General features: G+C 38.1%; 1 protein-coding gene across 3 annotated transcripts in view; it reads left to right on the top strand.

Annotated features, from left to right (window-relative positions):
* The window catches only part of LOC136873781 (activating transcription factor 7-interacting protein 1), a 457,029-nt gene that overhangs the window by 111,933 nt on the left and 319,704 nt on the right, over nt 1-25,392 (top strand). For 2 of the 3 annotated variants that reach the window (XM_067147002.2, XM_067147001.2), the window contains one exon: nt 8,858-9,316. In XM_067147002.2, coding sequence (XP_067003103.2) covers nt 8,878-9,316 — 439 coding nt within the window. In that variant the 5' untranslated portion in view covers nt 8,858-8,877. Of the gene's footprint in view, nt 1-4,014; nt 4,140-8,857; nt 9,317-25,392 lie in introns of those variants that run through there. The other variant, XM_067147000.2, reaches the window with a different exon arrangement.

Below are 25,392 nucleotides of genomic sequence, written 5' to 3'. Positions count from 1 at the left end.
GAATGAAACCAATTTTAGGTACGGATATGTAAGTGGTGTACGGTTCAGCAGCTTAGCCGTTAAACCACGGAGAAAGTCAAATAAAACCTATTAAAATATTATTGTTAATAATCTTACAATTAATAATCCCTTTGTTCGTATAATTTGACAATCTATTGCGTTAGTTCTACTTGCTGTAATTACGTTTATGTAAGTTATTAAGTTTTACTTTTCATTTGAGGGGGTCTGAATCACATTCGTTACGCTCCTGCTTGTTGTGTATGTGTAATATTACACTGCATAATATTACTTGGCTGTCTTTGGTAGTGAACAATAACCACGTCCGATTTCTTTGCCAAGACGTCGGAAACTTCTCGGTGGCTGCCGTCTTTGATGATCCATGATTATCTTCACTGCTGCATACAAATGCGTTCGTTAGATGAACACTTTTCCGTCAACGCCGCTGTATACAGCTTTATCACATCTAGGTTTTTAGATGATTTTTTGCACGTCTTCACTCACAGATGGATCATACGTATTCGGTACCGGTAAGGACTGTTATCGCTTTTAAAAACCTTGGTAATTAACCTCGATTTCACTGTACTTTTCATTACTAAGAGCTCTTGTTACTGAATACAAGTTTGCAGACTGAGCAGCTGGCAGGTAATGTAAATTCCATTGATGAAAATTCATTGTTGGAAGCAGTTGTAATAATATACATTGCTAGAAGCGGAGTTGCCACAATGTGCATGGTTACGTGGTATACCTGCCATATCGCCATTCTATTATTTATGTAAAATATTATTATCGCTGTTATTTTCTTGGAAATACACATGGTAAAATACATTTCATTCTGTAACATTTGTTTTATTATGTGTTCTCATCGTTTTGTAAAGAATGGATTCTCCCTCCCGCCCCCATCCGATACATTTTAGTGGGGCAATGGGGAGCTTCGTTCATTCCATTCCTGACCCGGTCGAATGACTGGAAACAGGCAGTGGATTTTCATTCATATTTTTCGAATATCGTCGGTGGGGAACTCTCCCTCCCCTTATTTCTCACTCTGCACACAACATCGTTTGTGTCAAATCGATGAGTTCTGAAGAGGGTACGCAATCCCAGTCAGTAAATTAACACTATGGTAAACTATACTCAGACTTTAGTATCTGCACAATATCGGGACCAACCACCTCCCAACTGGTTTTTTCATGTCTTAATAGAAAAACATTCCGGTATTTTCTCCCAGAATATTTCCAAAAATAATTACATGTTCTAAAAATATTCTAAAATACACCTTATCGAAATGTAAGAACAGACGTTAAATTCGCTCACATGTACTCGTGCTTAATTTATTTGTATTTTATAATGTGTGAAAACATTTGAATAATATGCTAATGCTAATTGTTTCATTGTTTATTTGTAAAAAGTAGTAACTATTTCATTTCAATTAGAAGTAAATAAATTAACATTATTCCTTTATAGAACAACAGTAAAAAATAAAGTACATTTTGGCGAACTTTGCCAACATTTGGTGCCCTAGGCTCCGGCTCAAGAGACCCGTTTATACATTCAGCTATGCGCTTGACGTACAAAAATGCTGTTCATTTCCCTTTCCCCTCTGTTTGATATTCTTTATTGCACTTCAGAAAGGTTTGCCTGTGACTGGGCCCTAGCATTTCCAACTTATTACCAAAGTCCTCCCAGATTTCCTTTCCGAACGTCTCATCTCTTTCCGCTGCGTACTGTACCCTAACTACAATAGTTCTTGTTTGGATTGGTGGTGGTTGTGGTGATTATTGTTTTAAGAGGAAGTACAGCTAGGCAAGAACCCTCTTCATAACACCGATCGGAGGAAAAAATGGAAGGGATCCGACAATTCGAAAAATGAAGGCATCGGCCAAAGAAAGACAAAGGCCACGAAGAGTGTGAAAATGAAATACTACCTAGGCCTGCTGTCTAATTTCTGTTTCGTGAGGATTTTCGCCCTTGTCTGTGTAGCAGAATTTCCTTCCCTGTTCCGAGTTGTCAGTGGAGAGATGGCGTGGGAGGACATCAGTAGACGAATAAGTTTGAGTGCTGTCTTTAAAAGTAGGAAAGATCACAATCTGAAGATAAAGTTGGAATTTAAGAGGACAAATTGGGACAAATATTCGTTTATAGGAAGGGGAGTTAGGGATTTGGAATAACTTACCAAGGGAAATGTTCAATAATTTTCCAATTTATTTGCGATGATTTAAGAAAAGGCTAGGAAAACGACAGATAGGGAATCTGCCACCTGGGCGACTGCCCTAAATGCAGATCAGTAGCGATTGATTGATACCCAACTATACCAAGAATCTTTGGGAATCTAAATTTACATAGAGTAACCTGATCGATTACAGACCAAGAATGTGGTTGCTCTGTAACATTGTCAGTAATAAATCTCACATGCGACTGCACCTCGTATCACGGTTAATACATCTTACAATTACTGAAAATATCGGTTAGTGCGAGAGGGTAATACATTTTTGTTTGTTTGTTTGTTCAGCTGATGAGGAAATTATTGAGATGTTTTGATAAGACGACTTTGTAGGCGCATGCTCCACTTGTAGCATTGCTGGCGTGGGTATTTCCTTTCTCCCGCTGCCGTTCAGATCAATAAAATAATGTTAGAGAAATCATAATATTTTCCTAACATTTTTCATAACAGTTTTGTTTCACTGACTTCAAGGAACATCAACTTTGCGTTCTGTACGCCAACCGAAATTAATTATATATAGCTAATGGATATAATGATTACGTAGTCATATTTTTAAGCATTCTTTTCTAGGTACACTGTAGGAAAACGTCCGCTCAAGAAATTTCTGTCGATTGATTTGGTGTCGATCATGACGTGAACATTGCGTTCTTATCAAGATGTGAAAAAACAAAACAAACATATCATTAAAATGGTCTGCATTGTGTACTGTACATGCGTAATAAGAGATCTTGGCGATCTCCCATCCTCGGTGAAATTAAACATTTTGTCCCACTTTATAAGAATAGCAGTAATATGCTAATGCTTCTTCGTAAGTAGAATTCCATAATGTTTGTGCAATAACAAGAAAACATGTATGTTTCAAACCTTCTCATTTCTATCATGTTAACTACTGTAGGCTACGTTCTTCACTTCGACGCTTAACGCGAGTTAAACTGATGATGTTGCAAAACACAGTTTGAGTGATATTAGATCAAATTTGAACAAATTTTAGGGCTATCGTTCACAACGGACGACAAATCCTGGAAACGATATACTTTTGTGTTAAATCTCAATATCTTGTATTTCGATGCGATGGCTTTTCGATGCTTTATTTTTACTGCCTCGTATGAAATCGAAAATTATCACTGCACAACTTCTGGCAGAAATGAAGTAGGCCTACCGTTGTCTTGCGCACCGTGTCAAACCTGTCGCCAGTCATCTTCGTCTGATCAACGCGATATTAGAGCAATTGGCTAGTCACGCCTGGAAAATGTAAAAATGAAGAGATTTTCTAAATATCACCTGGCTTTAGGTCAAGTTTGTATTGATTATTCACTGAAGAGAACCATGATAAAGGTAACAGACCTGCGTTTGTTAGGTAGGCCTATATGTACTATATTTATTTCCAGATGCATACTACAGTTTATTAATTGGTTTAGTGTAATTAGTTTCATACCTATAGAAACAACTGTTTACAGAACATCTTTTGGTTTAGGTCTATTGATTTTGTAGAGTAAAACTGGGATATTTCCCTGGTTTTCAGATACAGTGCACATTGAAAAATAAAGGCCAATACGCCACTGACAAATACCGTATATACTATCATTATTATGTAATAGTTTTCCACGCATGCGCATATGTTTGCAGTACTGGTATTTAAATCCGTCCTTGACTCAGATTCGTTGCTTGCATTTACTATTTCCGGAATACGGGCAATATATGTAGTCAAAATGTAGGGAATGAGGTACTTGGGTAGATAGACCATGGGGGTCCCAAGAGGTCGTATGCAGTGATGTCAAGCTCAAGTCCATTTGGTGCAGTGCGGCAACACTGTACTCACGCCTGCGTCCTGTTCGCGTTAGTGAGCAGTGTGATACTCGTTGCATGGATGTTTGGCTCGGGCATGTCTACGAGAATTTCATATATATCACACTTAATGGAGGTAATCATTTTGTGTATTAGGCCGTGTAATGTTGTTTGCTTTGTAATTTTCTGGACTGTTTGATGTAGTTCTTTTTTGCCCTCTTTCAACACGATTTCGAATCTGTGTTAGAATGTTGCTCGTCTTAGTTTTCTCATAAAGGGCATTTTTTTTTTTGTAGTGTTGACGTGCGGGGCAGATACCGGCATTACCACACATTTCACGTTAAATGAGGTATCTCGTGATGTCGAGGAAGAAAGGACATTTGGCAACGTGGCAAGTCAACAGTGAGCTGAGTTTTGATTTCTAAACTCATGAGTTTGCTCAACTTAGTCGTTGCGAAAAATACCAAAAGGAATACGTGTGGATGGATGCTCAGGGGTCTTGTATCATCCGTATTTCCCAGCATTTTGCAGAGTTCTCGTAGAGCAATATATTTCTTATCTCTAGTCGGTGGCAGTCTATTCTGAGGACATTAATACAAATTCCTGAACAGCTCGTTAATTCCATCCTGGATTCAGTTTTGCTCTTTCTTCTTTGGTTTGGATAGCGAATACAGTTTGGCTCTCAGGTACAACGATCTGTTGTAACAAGTTATTTTTGGAGTGACGTTTTATTGTCGTTTGCTTGTGGAGTCTGGTTTTCAAATACTTGGGCCCAAAATACACAACCATTTTGAAATATGTCAGTTCAGCTAATTTAGTGTTGCATTTAAGAGTTTAGTGTTGCATTTAAGAGTGTAAAGATGCACTGTTTTATCTTTACAAGTATACCGTTGGCAGGTGGTTAATTAGCAATGTTGTCCGAAAACATTTCCGAAAAAGAACCGACATTTTCGGAGAATTGCCAACGAGACCATGCTCTGAATGCCAGATACGTTGAGGTATAATATTTAGTCTGAAGATCCTACAATACAATACAAAACAAACCCTAATGGTAAGGTGAAATCAAGTATTCGGACTGACTTTAATATCTGGAATTTAGCTATAATGCATTCTTGAAAGGCAGTTCGAATGTTTGATCAGTTGACTTGCTTTGCCACGCTTCAGTGTATTCTGTGGAATATACTTTGAAGCATTTGTGATCAATAGTTTGCGGAATTTCTTAGCCTGCGGTCGCCATTTTGACGTTAATAAAGTAGAAACACATTCAAGTCAATTTAGTTCAAGTGCTAAGATAGGGTGAAGGCAGTGTTGCCCAATTATATACTCGTTGGGCATTGATCGATTACTGCTTATTATATGAACTCGCTACGCTTAGCTCATATTTGAGTATCATTAACATTGTCTTCAGTATTTGCTGCATGTATTCATCCTACTTAGTTCACGAGTTCATAATGCCTGCATAATGCTAGAAGTCGAGAACTGCTTCAGCTTATTCGTGGAATAATGAAGTAGTTGGAAAGTGCTGCCACCAAGCGTCGCTTTCAAGAATTTTTAGATGGCAGCCGTTCTGCCTGTCCCCGCCTCAGGCTCGTTCCATTCGGAAACACTCGATGTTCGTTTTAGGGGTGAATATTTTGAACAAACTTCGAGAACATTATTCTGAACAAGATTACATGTCATACAGAACCTCAGTTTACTTGTAAATTTCTCGTATATCCTACTATAGGAATGTAGAAGGAGAGTGAAGATATTGGATACTGTAATAAATACAAAATAATTTGCTATCCTGAATGAACATGATAGTGTGAATTGAGCCCATACCATTCCCGACCTGAGAAATGCTGGTTTGAAATTGCTCTCCATCGGGGTACATTTCTTACATAGCATTGTTGGTGACACGTATTAGGGGATGTCTGTGGTAATCTGCTCCATTGGTAATATGGATTACATTGGGGTTTGCGGCATTGTATGTAAATGTAATCATTAGGTCTGGGATAAATGCATGTTTTCTGGTGTTTTACATACGGTACTGTAAGTTACTATAGTAGCTTTTTTAGTGGAGAAAACCGGCATTAAATAGTCCCTGCCAGCGTCAGGAATCGAACCTGGTATTTCTGAACGACGAAGCCTTCCGTCCAGTCCTTGGGCAAACTTACCGTTCGCCTCATAATTTCCGAAAGTTTGTTCCAACGTGTTCTTAAGCGTCCGACTCGTTCAGCGTACGGTCAACGTACTGGCCTTCGGTTCAGAGGGTCCCGGGTTCGAATCCCGGCCGGGCCGGGGATTTTGACCTTAATTGGTTAATTCCAATGGTCCGGGGCCTGGGTGTATGTGTTGTCTTCATCATCATTTCATCCTCATCGCGACGCGCAGGTCGCCTACGGGAGTCAAAAGGGAAGACCTGTACCTGGCGAGCCTTCCTGGGATATCCTGGCACTAAAAGCCACACGACATTTCATTTTTTTTTGTTCTTAGGCGTAATAATAGTAATCACTTGAAATTCACCAAAAATAAATCTGTTCAGAGTTATTGCCTGAGATTATTTTAAAATGCTAAGCTGGGCAATCATTACAGAGATTACGGTGCTGAGGCGATGGAAACCCGTTTTCTCAGTAGCGTCGATTAGGGGGGTGACGAGGGGGGGGGGCAACTTTGTGAAAAAAAAAAAGGGCTCTATTTTAGCCACCTGAAACTAGGAATTATAAAAAAAGTGCAAATTTTACTTGTCTTATGCTAATTCTTTCCTTTAATTCCCTTAATTATTAAGACAAATACTTAGCGGAAATATGCACAAAATGCCGTTCGTCCCGGCGTACAGCGCCACACACATCAAGTAACGGAGAGCAACGGAGCAATGTGTAGCATGTTCTGCGACGAAGGGTAGCAGGGGTATATGTTTGCCAAGGTCTCCCGCTTGCCGTCTCACTCGGTCAATTTGTCTGTGTAGTTCTTCTAGTGTCTGTTACTTTTTTACTCTATGGTCGAACACTAAATTACTTTTTACCGGGCGAGCTGGCCGTGCGCGGAGAGGCGCCTGGCTGTGAGCTTGCACCCGGGAGATAGTAGGTTCGAATCCCACTATCGGCAGCCCTGAAGATGGTTTTCCGTGGTTTCCCATTTTCACACCAGGCAAATGCTGGGGCTGTACCTTAATTAAGGCCACGGCCGCTTCCTTCCAACTCCTAGGCCTTTCCTATCCCATCGTCGCCATAAGACCTATTTGTGTCGGTGCGACGTAAAGCCCCTAGCAAAAAAAAAAAAAAAAAAAAAACTTTTAAAATTCTATTATCACGCCGTACTTCTACTTAATTGTAATACATGTGTAATTAATGTTCCTTTGGTGGAAGTTTTATTGTATAGTACTATTATTACCACACATAAGTTTGTAGACTCAACCTTTATGTCTATCGAAATTTGCTCAGAAAACAGAAGAATTACCATTTTATGGGTGTTTTTTTTTTTTTTTTTTTTTTTTTTTCAATTTTGAAGTCTAACCCCCTCCCCGCTAGACCCGGGTACTTTTTGTTGTCTATTATATTTTATGCTCCTCTTCTTATTCCCAATCACCGCTACTGCGTTTCCCCAGGGTACATCCTGAAGATCTAGGAGCTCGTATCTCGTATTGATGTCTGCTGGTTTGTTAATTCAGAGGGAACACAGAGCATCTCCCGGGACCTTATTCGGACGACTTTGAGGGAATAAATCTTTCCGTAGTCCAATAATAATAATAATAATAATAATAATAATAATAATAATAATAATAATAATAATAATGACGATGAAGGCTATGCACCTTCAGAACTGTCACTAGAGTGCCAGAACTTGGTCTTGAAAGGCGTTGTTTAATGTGCCATTTAATGACGGGCCTTTCTGAAAAGCTGGCCGACTGTACCTGGATTGAATTTCGCAGCCTTGGGTTCAGAAGACGTACACCTAGCAACCTGTAAACCTATACTTTTCCTTTTGTCTTTTACAACGATGTGAATAGTTTTATGTTGAATGTTTACGACTTCCAAAATAATTATATTTGGTAATCAGTCAAATGATAAGAGAAAAGCACTGTAGCTTGCAGTAGGTGGGCCTATGTAATGAAAAGTAACCAAAAGTACGAAAATATTGGAGGAAAACTATTTCAAAGTAGCTGTAGAACGCCTTTTTGTAGTGAAATAGGATCATACTTACGACCAGCTTTTAGGCTGTAATAACTATAATCTTAAGTTTCTCAAGCTATCACTATCTAATACACAGTCTCTTTCCATACAAGGCTCAGAGTTCAAGAATATTAAACAACTAGGTCATCAGCCTTAACTATTTAGTGCAGGGCAAATTTTTAAGGCCCATGTTAAATAGGGTGCTAGTTTCTGTGCAGAATTGTTGCAGCTTTGAGTTGTGAGTACTATGTTATTTCCAAATCGAACAGGTTCCGGGTCTATGAAAGCATCACATTTGTTTATAATAAATTCTCCGCCATATTGCTTTCCGTTTGATGAAGTACGGTGTTTTGTGCAAAGAATTTGCATTGAGAAGAGATCTCGTAAAAATAAACTGAGAACAGACTATTCTTATAACATCCAATTGTGGAGACTCCTTTTTCAAATAGGTCTTTGGACAGTACTTTGTTAATTCGTTTTCATTCCTCTCTATATCCTTTGTTCCGGCGTGTGTTAAGTTTGTATGTGTGTGTATGGATGTGTTTGTGTGCGTGCATAGATGTGTCAAAATAACCTACGGATTCGTACGCCCGCCCGACAATTATAATTAACCTTTTTTTAATCTCATTTGTTAATAAATTAATTCTTCTGAGTGTGTAAACGATGCTAAAAACACTACTTGATATTGAGGTTATGTTTTCAGGTGTCGATGAATATCCAGTCATGAAGCAGTTTGATTCACCTGATGCTAGTCTACCCACTCCTAGCAAATTAGATTTTAAAATTATGAAGGACACACCCGAGGATATTCCGAAAGATACACAGAACAATGGCCAGTTGAGGTTAACTTCCCCTGAGAACCTTGAAGTGCAGAATGGTCCCAAAAAGTTGTTGGAAATTGTGGACCTGAACAGCTCATTAAGAGGAGCGTGTGATAGTTCTGTAAGAAAAGATGTTGGTTGGGTCTCAAGTTGTAGTGCTGGTGAGAAAGAAAATGTGATCAGTGCAAACGGTGTGCTTTACGAATCTGGAAGTGTTCCAGCAGCTCAGTCTGATGCAGAGTCTGGAAAATACTCCTCAAGAATTGAAAATGATGGCGAGAGCAGTACAGATCAAGATGGTAATGAATCTGCCAATTGCAGGGTTGAGGAGCACTTGGTTGGTAAGTTTAAATTTTTATAGGAAATACATTTTAGAACCATTAAGTTACATACTCTACCTAGTAGATTTTACATTTTAGAGCAGTGGTGGTGTTGACACTTTGTTTACACAGTATTTTCCAACTGTTTTCCTGTTCTTATTTTTAGATATTTTTCAATATATTGGTTTTAAGAACAACATTACTTAGGCCTACATACTAGGAACAATGCAGATATTGTTTATCGTTCAGAATTTTATTTTTGACCATTTGAAAACTTATTTAAATATACTGTAAATAAGGACTTTTTAAAGGTCCAGAGGCTAAGGTCTTTGTATCTTCATGTTTATTGTTACTGGTTGTATCATATGTAGAGCCTAAGCCTACAAACCAAAAGATGAAACAAAGTACATAGTAGTTTAAGTGGGTGGTGATATTCTTCATATGTGGTAGGTAGGGATTAGAAAGTAACCTATAATCCACTCGTTTAAACAAATGAAGGTTTATTAAGCAGCAGACATCATATAAGCAGCCCAATGTTGGATGTAACAAAGAGAGTTATGGAAATAGTTTAGTTGATATTTGAACTATAATGTTCCTAATTTTGATAGTGGATGCTGTATAGACAATGATTTGTAGTGTGATATCAGTTGAGAGATCTACCAGTAAACGTCTCAGCTGAATTACCTCTTACCTTGTTATGATACACTATATATTTATTATTCATCTGCAGATGGTTTATTGGAGACTAGTTTACATCACTACGTCACCATCTTAGTTGGTTTACTTTTAGAACACATGTACACATGGGGTGAAGGTAGTAGCAGCAGGAAGAAGTGCAGCAGAATTAATTTGTTTTAAAAGCACAAACTAAATTATTAGTCTGTAACATACGGTATAGGGTCAGCTGGGGCAAAATATGGGACAGCAAAATGTGGGGATACAAGCGGGACATCGTCATAGCTCTTTATGAGTAAATTATCTGTAAGCTTGATTGGTGGCAATAGCTTATTTTGAGTTCATTGAATGGCAGACAATGACGAAATGATCAAAAATAACAATGTTATGAGCAGTAAAAGTAGTAAAAAACTAACACTTATTTTCAGCATAAAAAATTTGCTTTCTGGTTAGAAATATTTGTAATTTCAGGAAAAAACTGTTTTTAAAAATCCAAATTTAAAGAGAGCATTGCAGAATTTGCCTCTAAAGCCATGTAACTTATTTGTAGGATCAATATTAAGCAAGAAATTCTTCTTTTCATATCCGGGGCAATTGTGGGATATATTTTGGGGCAATTTGGGAAAATTCATAGGGTAAGGTCAGGTTTTGTTTTGGTGAAATTTGAAGTAGCAAGAAAGCAGAAAATCAACGAATGCAGATATGCATGTGTTGTTTGAATATTTAGGCCAGATTAGTCATGCGAGTATTAAGAAGCTGCCACAACCTAAATTTGTGTGTATTGGGGACTGTATCCGTTATGAATTTACAGAGGCCGTAGATTTAAATCTAAGAATTTCATTTTTGTCCGTATTGAACTGAGAATGGAAGATAGGAAACTTAAAAGGGTCCACCTTTTCAATACAAATAAATGTTATAGTTTATTTACAACATATATGTACACTTGGAACTAGTTTCGACGCTGTTTGGCTTCGTCTTCAGCCAAAATGTGGGAAATAGGCTAGCATGTAGACATTTATATTATAACAAGGTGTTACATTAGTGTGATTAAATGAGAGAACATGAAGACGCGAAGTACAATGTGAGTTTCAAAGTGGTCATGAAGGGTGAGTCAAAATTGTATAAACATGAGATAACATAATCACTTAAACAATAAAACATTGACATTGTACTTCGCGTCTTCATGTTCTCTCATTTAATCACACTAATGTAACACCTTGTTGTAATATAAATGTCTACATGCTAGCCTATTTCCCACATTTTGGCTGAAGATGACGCCAAACAGCGTCGAAACTAGTTCCAAGTGTAAATGTATGTTGTAAATAAACTATAACATTTATTTGTATTGAAAAGATGTAATGAAGAAAAAACAGGTCATTGGATTACTTTGACATATTGTAGACTATAATAGTAGCCTATTCTTTTTGTCCAGCTTATATTTTATTAGGTGGTGTATGGCATTTCACATCGATGATGTGCACTGAGTTAAGTTTTTTATTTGAGAAGTATTTGATATCAGTGTTGGCTTATTATTATTATTATTATTATTATTATTATTATTATTATTATTATTATTATTAGTGAATGGTTCCTTTTGGAACACATGAAGCTTTATTTATGATTTCATTTGTGGAGGATCCAGGATGTTTTCATCTGTTGCCTAAAGATCCTCTTCCTTTCTTCCGTCCACTTGGTACCTGCTCTTTTTGGTACTTCATTCTCTGGAGTTGGCTTATATTTTAATTGAGCAATATGTACGGACAGTGGTTATTATTTACCCCAAGTTTTCTGTATTTTGGTAGTAAATAAAAGTGATTATTGTTGCTTCAAGTATAGGTAATTTTTAAGAGTAAAAATCTGTTTAGTTAACAAAAGTAATGCAATATTATCCCAAAAAAGTTGTTTAAAAATCAGTCACATTATATGAATAAGCTTTGTCCTACTTTTGCCTTAATCTCTGTCAAACAAGCTTTCTCATTGAGTTAACACTGTTCCCTCTTTTGCCCCATGCCTGTCGCAGTATTGCCCCAAACCAAGGGGTAATTGTGGGACAGAGTTTTTGTGGAATTGCTAAACATTTATAAGGTTTTAATACAATTTCTTCCAGGAAATGAACTGTGGGTACCAAATTACAATAATTTAACATCATGCCAAATTTCCACTTTGAGATTAATGCCCTAGAATTTGAAAGTGTTAATTTCTGTCCCTTAATTACCCCAGCTGACCCTAAGTCTTAAACAACCTGAAGTGTGTCATGTACCTAGAATTTAAAGATGCTCTATAGTTCACAGACTAGGTTTGAGTAGGCTACTTTTGTTTTGAAGTGGTCTGGACAATGTACCAGTATTATTTTTATATCTTCTTTGGGTTTATTCCCTGGGGTGCAGTTGAGTTTGTGTAACATCATTTCTAAGAATGTTTGGATATAAAAACATTTAAATAGTACATCAAATATTTGTCAGAATATTTGTACGAGGCGAGTTAGCCATGTGGTTAGGTGCGCGCAGCTGTGAGCTTGCATCCGGCAGATAGTGGGTTCGAACCCCACTGTTGATAGCCCTGAAGATGGTTTTCCTTGGTTCCCATTTTCACACCAGGCAAATGCTGGGGCTATACCTTAATTAAGGCCATGGCTGCTGCCTTTCAATTCCTAGGCCTTTCCTGTCCCATCATCGCCATAAGACCTATCTGTGTCGGTGCAGCGTAAAGCAAATAAAAAAAAAAAAATGTTGACACATTAGAGACATTCATGTCTCCAATAGGCATGAGGCTATTGAGCATTAAGGTTAACAAGAACATACATAGGCCTAATATGAATACGATTTTACATGATTTAATAATAAGCTACCATAGCTTATGCTATTTTGGAGCTTTAAAGGCACAATGAATCACTACCCCCTAATTTTTGCTGGTTCATTAGCAGTGTTCATATTTCATGCAAAAGTTTTGAATTGAATTTTCTTTTACCACAGAGGTGCTGTCAGGACTAGAGTTTCAGTATGCGTCAAGTAATTGAAAAATGTTTTGAGAGAAATTGTTTAACTTTTGTAGAACTAGAAAAGGCATATGGCAGAGGACCAAGCGAAAATATATTAGATGTATTATGGAGCAATTTTAAGGCATTTTCAGTGGCAATCAGGCCACAGTAATTTAAGGTAGAATAAGTTCTAGGTTCAAGGTAGTTAAAAGGGTTAGACAAGGATAAATTTTTCTGAAAGGTAGCCTGTAAAATGGCGGGGAGGGATCCACTTGAGTGGAAATGTAATAAGCCGCCTGGCCTATCCTAATAAGTTGGTCTTAATTTAATTGCGGACTGCTGAAAGCCTGTAATCAAGTATTCTTGGAGCTTGAAAAGAGATGCCGTGACTGTGGTATGAAAACTATCATTTCCAAGACTAAAGTGATGTCAGCCTGGAAGAAACTTAAGAGGATTGAATGTTAGGTAGGAAATTAAAAAATTGGAACACGTGGATCATTTCAGAGACTTGACATTTGTATTTTCCCAGGTTTGTAGCAAATATCTTAAGTGAATTGAATCAGTTTGCCACAGAACTAATGCAGTGAGCTTACAGTTGCGATCAGTGGTATCTGTGAGAAAGAAGGGAGTTCTCAGACAAAACTATCTTTACATCAGTCCGTTTTCAGACCGACTGTACACATAAACAGGGGTCCTGTTAGGTGAATGGAGGAGAATCAATTACATGAGAGAATAATGGACTTGGCAATGGAGGTTAAGAGAAGCATTGTGAGACCAATGTGGTGATGGTTACGACTCGGTTTTTAATGATGTGATGATAAGGTCTGGAAATAAATGTCACTGAGGAAGTTGCGGGTAGAGAATTGCAAAGGAGGTGCTTTGTGAATTCACGGTGGCTTGCAGACTGAATGCTGAGAGGTATAACAGTCTAAAATGAAGAAACATGTATGTTGCTAAGACTTTATCCTACTTCCTCGGGAGCAACCCATGGCATGTTATGTATGCTAAAAATTTGAATTGAATTTACCTTTGCCTTTTTCATGGAAGGGAGGTAGGTGATCCTCATTTGTCACCATTATACATGGGTCAGTAGTTCATATTGCCATTCTTTTGCACAAAAGTATGATGTTTTCATGCCACTAAGTTGGGTTTAGATAAATATGCACATGCATTGAACAAAGGTGAAAAAATAACAAATACATTGAAAGGCAGGCAAAGAAAATCAAAGGAGAGATTATAAATTGAGATGGGAGTGATGAGAGAACAGTATAACTTATTGGGGCAAAAGCAGTGAATTAAAGGACAACATAATAAGATCACTATAAGTATAGCTTAATCAGTCAAAGATCGTGATAGAAATATTTTTTCTAAATAAGTATTTTAACTGGGCCACATTGTATCAACTAAGCGATGCGGTGGATGCTCTCATAACTGGCCTGTGTGGGACCTAATCATTGGTCTGAAAATGAAATGGCTGGTTGAATCAATAGTATTAAAATAAAGATCTGCGCAGAAATTTATACTCGTCCAAAATAGGGTTATTTCATTATATTTCTTTAATTACAGCAATCTACAGTATTTTACAAATTGTTTAAACATGAAAACATACGAGTACAGTATGTACATACCAGTTTGATTGTCTGCCATGATATGGAAGATTAGTTCCAGTTCGTGGTCCAACTGCTGTATCTTTCACTTCACAACACAATCATTTGATTCTCATTGCTGTTGTGACCGTGGGGAAACTGCAAGAGGCATTATTCATCTGGCCGAATGGTTAAGAGGGCATCCACTGTACCTGGTTACCAACCATTAAAGATCTGAGTATGTAGTTCTCTTCTTTATCGTATAATGCTTTATTATTTTTTTATATTTTTTACAAACTTCTTACTCTGTAAATTTAGGACGATAGGTTTTAGGTATCTCCTCAGAACTAGATGGTTGATCTAGTGAGACATCTCATCTTATCCTCTTTCTCGGTGTTAACTTCTTCAGTCTGGCCTAGATGATGTGTTCCAACCTGATAGTCGGGTCTATTATGTAGCCTTGCTTGTTCTTGTAGGCAATCATGAGTGAATAAATAATGAAAACCAAGAACTACTATGAAGACCAATGAAGAATTTCCTCATTTTTCAATACCAAACGTTGAACCTATGTTTGGCCCTGGCCCAGCCATCACTGCCATGAAGTAGGCATTGCTATCAAGAAAGTGAAGACTGGACCAGATGATTTTCCAGCTGAAGTGTTGAAGCTGTTTGGGCATGAGGCAGCTCAGTTTTTGCAGACCTATTCAACAGAATCATTGATCAGTTACTCAGCAGAACAATTGATGTAAACAGAGCTTCTCCCATCTGGCTTAGTAGTCAATATTAACTTTCAACTTATTATGTCGTGTACCATACATGTAGTGCGTGTTGAAAATATGTTAAGTACAGAACAAAAATGGCCAACCGGGCACGAGTGGGATCCGAACCCACAACCTCTGCCAATTGAGCAACTGAGAGTATGTGACCAAATAGGGTGAAAGATAATTTCAATTACAATGCGGTCATGAAAATGAAATATTCATTGGCTTAGTAGTGTTTGCAGTTCCTGTATGGAAAAGGAGCGGTGATGTTGGGAACCTGTTCCAGCTACCTTCCAATTCACCTACCATGTCACACAATTAAATCCTTTGAATGTGTTCTGGGTTCTTGTTTTTGTGACCTAGTTGACGTCGCTCTAAACCAATGTAGATTTGTAAAAGGTAAAGGGACTAGTGGGACAATACCATGAAAAACGGAAAACTCTACCCGAGGTTCTTGGATTTTGAAGAGGCATCTGATCAGGCCTAGTGCCACACATCCTTATCTGGCCAGTGCTTAGGATCATGCAGTACCAGAAGTTAGTGTTCGATGGACACATGTCCTTTATTATAATGTTACCAGCTACGTCAGATGTGCTGTACGAATTTTCGCACCTTTTAACATCCAAGTTGTTGGTCATTAGGGATCTGCTTTGTCTCCGCTTGTGTTTATCCTGTGTCTGCATTGCTGCAGAACTGTAGACTCCACAACCTTTGGCACTGGTTTATGCTGATGTGTTGTGGTTGCAGTGATACTCGATAAGACTTGCAACAGTTAATCCGATGCTGGAAAACTCACCTGGATGAATACAGACCGAGAAAGACGATGTACAGTACTTGGAATCTGGAGAGTAGAGTTAACGTCGATGGCATTAATCTCCCTAAAACTAATGATTTTAAGTATGTATTTATCATCCGTTCAGATTGTAGGGCTATTCCAGATGATTGGAACAGACTCAACGCTGCCTGGATGAAGTGGCGCCAGGTTACAGGAGTTCTTCTCAACCAGGAGATACCACTGTATATGAAATCAAAGATTTACAGAAGGGTTGTAAGTCCACTGGCATTGTACGGGATGGAGTGGTGCTGGCCTGTCAGAAAGAAACATGTACCTACATGTTATGGAAATGAAGATGCTTCAGTGGCCAATGCGACTCGCTAATTGGACCACGACAGAAACCGGAATGTGAGGACAGCATTTGATGTTGCTCTAGTACCTGAGAAAATGCAACAGACTCACTTGAGGTGATATGGCCAGGTATTGCGCATCAGCGGCACTTAAGCTGTTAGCACAGTACTAGAATTGAATGCTGAGTACCATTGACTACAAAGGGGGCCAAAGAAACAATGTGTCAGTGCTCTTAAGGAGGACATGCCTTTGGTTGGTGTAACTCTAAACAATGCCATGGATCGGGCGATGTAGAGAGCAAATGCAAAGAAACGGTCCTTACAGTGAAGCAGGGTAAATGAGGAGGAGGAGACATTGACTCGTAAGCTGCCTGGGGATGAATGAGGGTACATTTCCATTAGTAGAGCTAGGATGAAATTTAATTCAAGTTGGGCTGAGTAGCTCAGATGCCAGTGGTATTTGAAGGGGCTCATATACTGCAGCCTTGTGTTGGTAGATTTGCTGGCATATAATGAACTGCAGAAAAACTCCAGCACTTGAACATATCTGAAAAATGATTAAAAAGGTAATGTAGCAGGCTTTGGATAATTATGTACTTAAAAATGCTAAAATAGTCAAAATGTGTACTTTTCTCTTTGTGAAAATCAAATGTTCATAAAAAATATGTCTCTCGGTGATGGCCATCCATCATTGGCTGCTAATTTCAGATGACTACCAGCCATACAACATAGCCTGCACCGTTGGTAACTTCCATAATGCAAATTTTCAGATAATCCCCAGCTGTAAGACAGATTTATGTCAAAATTTTCAAATATGCATTGAAAACAAACATAATTCTGTTGTCTGTTATCATTGTATATCATAAAAATAAATTGTACACTTTATACATTGCAAAAATAAAAATTACATACCATACAAAATTGTAATACTGCAGTTTTGTAATGAAATTCAATGTCTTGTTTACACTTAACCACAGCATGATACAACAGGTGCTCAAACACAAACTTGCACCTATTTTCACCCCAAAAAGTTTTGTACAGTACTCCAAAACAACACACTGTATATCCATCAATCAGTCAGTCAATCAATCAATACTGATCTGCATTTAGGGCAGTCACCCAGGTGGCAGATTCCCTATCTGTTGCTTTCCTAGCCTTTTCCTAAATGATTTCAAAGAAATTGGAAATTTATTGAACATCTCCCTTGGTAAGTTATTCCAATCCCTAACTCCCCTTCCTATAAATGAATATTTGCCCCAGTTTGTCCTCTTGAATTCCAACTTTATCTTCATATTGTGATCTTTCCTACTTTTATAAACACCATTCAAACTTATTCGTCTACTAATGTCATTCCACGCATCCCTCCGCTGACAGCTCAGAACATACCACTTAGTCGAGCAGCTCTTCTTCTTTCTCTCAATTCTTCCCAACCCAAACATTGCAACATTTTTGTAACGCTACTCTTTTGTCGGAAATCACCCAGAACAAATCGAGCTGCTTTTCTTTGGATTTTTTCCAGTTCTTGAATCAGGTAATCCTGGTGAGGGTCCCATACACTGGAACCATACTCTAGCTGGGGTCTTACCAGAGACTTATATGCACTCTCCTTTACGTCCTTACTACAACCCCTAAACACCCTCATAACCATGTGCAGAGATCTGTACCCTTTATTTACAATCCCATTTATGTGATTACCCCAATGAAGATCTTTCCTTATATTAACACCTAGATACTTACAATGATCCCCAAAAGGAACTTTCACCCCATCAATGCAGTAATTAAAACTGAGAGGACTTTTCCTATTTGTGAAACTCACAACCTGACTTTTAACCCCGTTTATCAACATACCATTGCCTGCTGTCCATCTCACAACATTTTCGAGGTCACGTTGCAGTTGCTCACAATCTTGTAACTTATTTATCACTCTATAGAGAATAACATCATCCGCAAAAAGCCTTACCTCCGATTCCACTCCTTTACTCATATCATTTATATATATAAGAAAACATAAAGGTCCGATAAAACTGCCTTGAGGAATTCCCCTCTTAATTATTACAGGGTCAGATAAAGCTTCACCTACTCTAATTCTCTGAGATCTATTTTTCTAGAAATATAGCAACCCATTCAGTCACTCTTTTGTCTAGTCCAATTGCACTCATTTTTGCCAGTAGTCTCCCATGATCCACCCTATCAAATGCTTTAGACAGGTCAATCGCGATACAGTCCATTTGACCTCCAGAATCCAAGATATCTGCTATATCTTGCTGGAATCCAAGTTGAGCTTCAGTGGAATAACCTTTCCTAAAACCGAATTGCCTTCTATCGAACCAGTTATTAATTTCACAAACATGTCTAATATAATCAGAAAGAATGCCTTCCCAAAGCTTACATACAATGCATGTCAAACATCACATGTCTCAATTGTGGCATATTCCAATCTTTCGATATCAGAAACTTCTACCGTACTGTTGATGCACTGTCAGTTGTTACCTTGCCTTGGAAAACATTAGAAAAGTTTTTAAGTTTGCAGAGACAGGAGTTTTTAATGCTGCACTCTGCATTGTCTCAGAGAAAATTTTGTTAGGTTCATCAGGGATCGTTTGACTTTTTCAACAATTCCAGTGTTAATGTGAAAGGAAGAGTCCTCCTCTTTCCGGCAATTTCTCGATGGCTGAAGGTATGAACATCAGATGGGAGTAAATGAACTTGAGTTGCTCTCAAACACTATCTTTGTTCAACGCTTGTTTTACTTCTGTAGTAGAAGCAGCTTTTTCAGGATCAAGATTGTTGAAAAAGCCTTTAAACTTCAAAATTATTGGCATAATAAGCACCAGCTTTGAGCGAATTCCCCATATTGTATGAATTGGTGAAGCTGGCAGCAATACTGTACATTAAGTTAAACATATAATAAATGAAGAGTAGATTCTTGCGACTGGGGGCCGTCACGAATGTTCTCTTTACTGTAGAAATCAAGATTGATTTCTGGAAAGGGAAGCCCACAGTGCTTTAGTGCTTTGAAGTCCATGTCCTGTAGACATGAGTATATCAGTTTGGAATATAATATCCCAGTCCTCTCATGGCTTTACATATGTATTACGCTGTATCAGTGCAGGCCATGAGAACATGATTGTAAAGAATGCACAATGGGTGCAAACGATTGAAAACATCATTAAAAAATGCAGCAACTGTTGAGTGATTCACCGTATTGTTAGGTAATACATCCTTAGTTTTCCCTCTCCTAAAATTCCAAACACTAAGTGTAACCGCGGTTTCGAGCGTGTACATAAATAAAAAAAGAAATAATATAGAAATAAATAATATAAGTAATAAATAATAATGATAATGAGATAGGAAAATGACGCAGTGGCGGAGAATTCATATAAACCAAATACAGGGAACACTTACAGGCCTAAAAATGACATCTAAGACAGGATAGTGGAACGTGCTGGGAAGCCCTATCTATGAGGTCCATGGGAACGTATGACGTTATAGGGGAGAAAAAGACTTACAAGAAACACCCTCTAGCTCAACTATATTAAAAATGACAAGAAAGTTTTACAAAATACAGTTCCACGACACGGAAACAAGACATACTTAAGTAACTTAACATAAAATGTGATTTAACAAGAAGGTGATGCTATATTAAAGGTATAGTTTAAAGCGAAAGTATATAATGGATGAAAGAATTGAAAGTACGGCAATTGGAACCTAGGGTAAACTCGGACACATTAAATTAAACTTTTAAAATGACATTAAGCGAAGAAATAATGAAACACAAAACGAATTAAACTAAATGAAACAAAACCGGAAAACATTGAGATTAACATAGCAAATACACTGAAATAACACTTACTTCGGAAAGGCAGGAGTTCCCGAGGGTAGCCCTCGAGCGCGAACGCTCGCGAGGGTGGTCGGATGGGAAATGACGCCGAGCTCACGCATCATTTTCCGAAGCCGGCCACAAGGCCGGAAATGGCCCGATTACAATCAACCAATAAGATCAAACTTACCCTAGATTCCTGGACCTTTTTGCCAATAGGAAATCTCGTTACCTTATATGGTCATTTTAACATCGTTAGCAATTGCACATGTTCTGGAACATTACGATTACAACATCGAAATTTCATCATAGGAAACCACACGTGTGGTACAGGATGCTCCAAAATAAATCACCTTACAAATTTTACATCAGATTACATAAAAACTACATTAAAAAAAAAAATCACTTCAAAACACTTTTGCATGTTGCAATGTTCATACAGTTCAATATTTCTTGATGTTTCCATATTTAAAAAAATTTACAAACATATTTCAGTTACACAAAAACTTTAAAATTTATATTTCTAAATACACTGTAGTTCCAATTCTCCGTCCCACCGACCGGTGACATTCTCCTCCTCCCAACGTCGAGCTCAGCTCGACAAAAAAAATTTACCCAAAATAACAAAATTTAAATGAACTTAAAAATGGGAGGCTTAATGGAGATTTGAGGATTTTCACGACGACACATTTGCACCACACCACAATTTCTTATCATCGTTCTCTTCAGGAACGTCCATACAGGCAAAAACCAGTAGAGCGTTGGTATCGCTGTCAAACGAAGTCGCTGACCGCGGCCGTTGCCAGCGTCTCCATCCTAATTGCAGTCCAACCGTTGCTCACTTACAGCCTCAGCACAGCCCACCCAACTTAGTGAACAGGTCCATAACTGGCGAAGGTAGGTGGCACAGCACAGACTACTGCCACTATTAAACAGGTTTCCATTCCACCATCAGACATTAGTGGTCAATACGTGCGTTGCAGACTCCAAATAGATATCCCAGGTCGAAATGTCAGTGGCATAGCAGTAACTGGAACATAAACATACGCAGCAGAAATTTGGAACTGAAGAACTTAGGTCTTCGATAGTTCAGGCCAGTGGCCTAACAGTTGAGTTTTGAGTTTCGAGGGTGGGTTTTTTGTGTTTTTTTTATTAACAATTACAAGTCTCCTTAGGGAGATTCCCTCTCATGTTTCTGGGAAACCCCAGCCCTCCTGGCAAGTGCTATTTCAGAATTTCAAAATTTAGGAAAATTAAAAAAACTAAAAGAAAATTTGCCAGAGTTTACCCTAGTGCTAAAAACAGTATAAAATCCCTAACTAATCATGAATAAACTTCTAAACTTACCCCAACAGGCATTACATAAAATTATATCTAACATGATTATAAATAACCCTTCCCATTACAACTAAAGTAACTTAACTATATTAACTACAAAACCCGAAAAATAGTGCGCGCCAATCAATTAAAATTTGCTTACAACTAATTCCTTATAACTACCAAATTAAGTTACCGTGTGCATTTTTAATCACCCAACATTAAGGAACAGAACGAAACAAATAAACGGAAGAATTTAGAATGTTACAAGGGAACTCAAAACCGAGAAACAAATACTAAATTACGTTGGCTTGGCTTGCAACCACTTTCAATGAATTGAGGATAGTAAGTCACTATTTATTTACCATGTCATGTACTCATGAAAGTTTTACATAGATAAACTCACATTACGTATTACGTGTCACACCAGTCAAATGAAGGCACAATAAAGCCAGGAATACCAAATGAAAATCATATTACTTTATCAACAGGAACTCAAAAATGAAAAACCAAAGCGATGCAAGAGTGCACATGCAGACATCCAACTCACTGATATAAGAAATAAAAAGGTACAAGAACAACCTTCATACCAGAGATTACCAGATAACCGCACAACACACAAGACTACCAAGCTTATCTGTCCTTCGACATACACACAGACAACATCAAACTACCAAAACAAGTGCGACGATCACTGAATCAGCATAACCAACGAATGGTAAAAGGCACGGACCACCTCAGTACTGACTCTCATCACATGACATACAAACACAGTACACATACACACACACACACACACACACACACACACACACACACACACACACACACCTGTGCGATGACATATCAAGAAGTACCCACAAAATAAAAGGACAGAACATCAGAACATGACCTCAAGTACCCTTGAACTTATCACACGACCATGAGACTCTTAGGACCAATTTTGTACTCCTAGAAGAGGAACGGCCTCTCAGCACCTTAACCCTAAGTCTCAGTACACACACACATCTGCCTACCAAAGGCACAATTATATTCAAAAATCGTAGGACAGATACAGCACAGCTACAAATTTAGAACCGTACTCAGTCTACAGAATCCCATACTTCTACAAATTGAGTACATAAATTTGGAAGACACGAACCCGTAATGCAAGAAATTTTTAATATCGATAACATCGAACAAAAGGAAACAAGCAGAAACATTAACAGAATGGCTTAGCTAATTCACGATACCTTCAAAATTTCACCAGTGACAAATTTAAAATAACAGAAATAAAATCTTGACAACCTGCAAACCTACTATGAATTTAACAACAATTTATAGCTCAGAGTAAGAACACCAAAATGGACATTTGCAGAAAATCTTCCTAGCAATCACTCTTATAATCACAAGGGACATCATTTTCCATCTAGGCACCTAAAAGATTACGAGGAATCTCATACCAGATACACTAGATTTCCAACATGTCAGGAGCACAAGTGCAGATCCGTAACCCGTCAAATTTGCCCAAAATGAGCCTCAGCATAACCTGGTCTAAAGATATGGTGAACACGTGTCACCCTGTGAGCCTATCCAAGTCCTCATAGAACCCTCCCTAGCAAATATAGGAATACACGGGTAAATAAATATACGTGACAAGGAAACAGACACTTACACGATGGAAAAGCACCAAACAAACTAGGAAACTTTCGAAATTAGCAGCTAGTTGGGAAACAGTCACCAAAATAGTCCCATACCTACTTGGAAACGAACCCAGATCCAGCAAAAGACCAAAAACAACACAACATGACCAGAAATTTAAGTACATACAGAGCTACAACATGACGTAAAAATTACCTTTAAAAGATCACACACGTGGAATACTGCCAAATATAACATACCAGGCGACAAGAAACAAAATTTAGAAAATAAATTGCTGAAACACGAGATTTACAAACAGAAAAACACGCGAAGAAATAGCAATTTAGGAACTTAACCTTAAAATTATTACCGACAATTTACGAAGACAAACATTTCAGAACAACAAAAGAGACTCCATGCTAAAACTTGACCAAAACACACACTACAATTTACGTATCTGGAAGAAGAAAAAGAAGATGATTACAACACGAGAAACTTTTATAAGATTGAATTGAGCGCTCATAATCTCGGAAGTTAGTCAAGCAATCATCTGTTTTCAACACAATACGCAACTCAACTGTTTGGGAGATACGTTAGCAATTGCACATGTTCTGGAACATTACGATTACAACATCGAAATTTCATCATAGGAAACCACACGTGTGGTACAGGTACAGGATGCTCCAAAATAAATCACCTTACAAATTTTACATCAGATTACATAAAAACTACATTAAAAAAAAAAAATCACTTCAGAACACTTTTGCATGTTGCAATGTTCATACAGTTCAATATTTCTTGATGTTTCCATATTTAAAAAAAATTTACAAACATATTTCAGTTACACAAAAACTTTAAAATTTATATTTCTAAATACACTGTAGTTCCAATTCTCCGTCCCACCGACCGGTGACACTAAGTAAAGTGCAGATCTGTAAAGCTCGGGAACATAATTCTCCCTAACTGTTGATTCATCTGAGAATGACTGTTTTGTATACTCCCGCAGAAACTGAACTAAGTTCTTATTGATTAGCTTAACCAATGGTATGTTCGTTGAGAGACATGTCTTCACTGAACTTAGGTACTTCATGTTGGTCCAGGTTTAACCAAAGCTGTGGGTTACAAGTAATTTACCTCTTTCAGTTTATTGTGTTTCTTTGTTTTGTGGAAGTTTTGTTGAATTTCATGGTTGCTATTCACAGTCGCGCTTAGTCCGGACTAAAGCCATACCAACTATGGACTAAGAGCAGACGAACATTTTTGTAAATTTATAGACGGCTTTTCCCCGTTAGTCCGAGGATGATCTGTCTTTAGTCTGGACTAATGTTAGTCCTGCTCTACAGGTAGTTTAACCGAGGTCTAACTTCCGTAACATGGAGATTGTACGTGAAGTTGCGGTTAGTTGGCAAAATAAGAGAGATGAGAAGACATATGAAAATATATGGAATGCGACCGAATATCTTCCTGAAGTACGACGATACCAGTTTTATGAATACATATAGTTTCAGGAAGACCAGTACAAGAGATCTGATAGCATTTGTGGGTCCTAACCCTAACCTAGGTGAGCATGTAAATAATAAGCCACTAGACTCCTAACCTCACTACATAAAGTTTCCTGCTGAAGAAGAAGAAAGATGGGCAATGAGGATGTTTCACGAAATTACTCAGTTTCCTCAAGTAATTATTGGAATTGTATTAGTCTTCTTCCCCCTCTCGGTGGGAGACGCAGACGAAGAATACACCCACGGTATCCTCTGCCTGTCGTAAGAGGCGACTGAAAGGGGCGACCAAGGGATGTTTGAGTTAGAACTATGAGACTACTCGTAACTAGTACCATCACGGAAGGAACACTATGGGTCGCCTTTACTTGGGAGTAGTACCACTATGTTCGGTACACAATAGGTTTGTGATTAGTAGCAACAGAGGGTGAATCAGTATGGGTTTTACAGTACCTGATTAGTACCACTGTGTGTGGAACACCATGGACTTACGTTGCCTGTGATTAGTACTGCTATATGAGTGACACCGCAAGTCTGCGTTGCCTGTGATTAGTACTCACTATGTGAGGAACACCACGGGATAGTCTGATTCCTATGAGTGACACCATAATGTGAGAAACAGCATAGGCCTGCGTTACCTGTGCATATTACCACAATGTGTGGAACACCGCCAGTCTACATTACTCATTAGTACCGCTGGATGAGAAATACCATGGA

This window comes from Anabrus simplex, chromosome 5, assembly GCF_040414725.1.
Source record: "Anabrus simplex isolate iqAnaSimp1 chromosome 5, ASM4041472v1, whole genome shotgun sequence".
Classification (NCBI taxonomy): Eukaryota; Metazoa; Arthropoda; class Insecta; order Orthoptera; family Tettigoniidae; genus Anabrus; species Anabrus simplex.
This window is presented reverse-complemented; position numbering and strand designations above follow the sequence as displayed.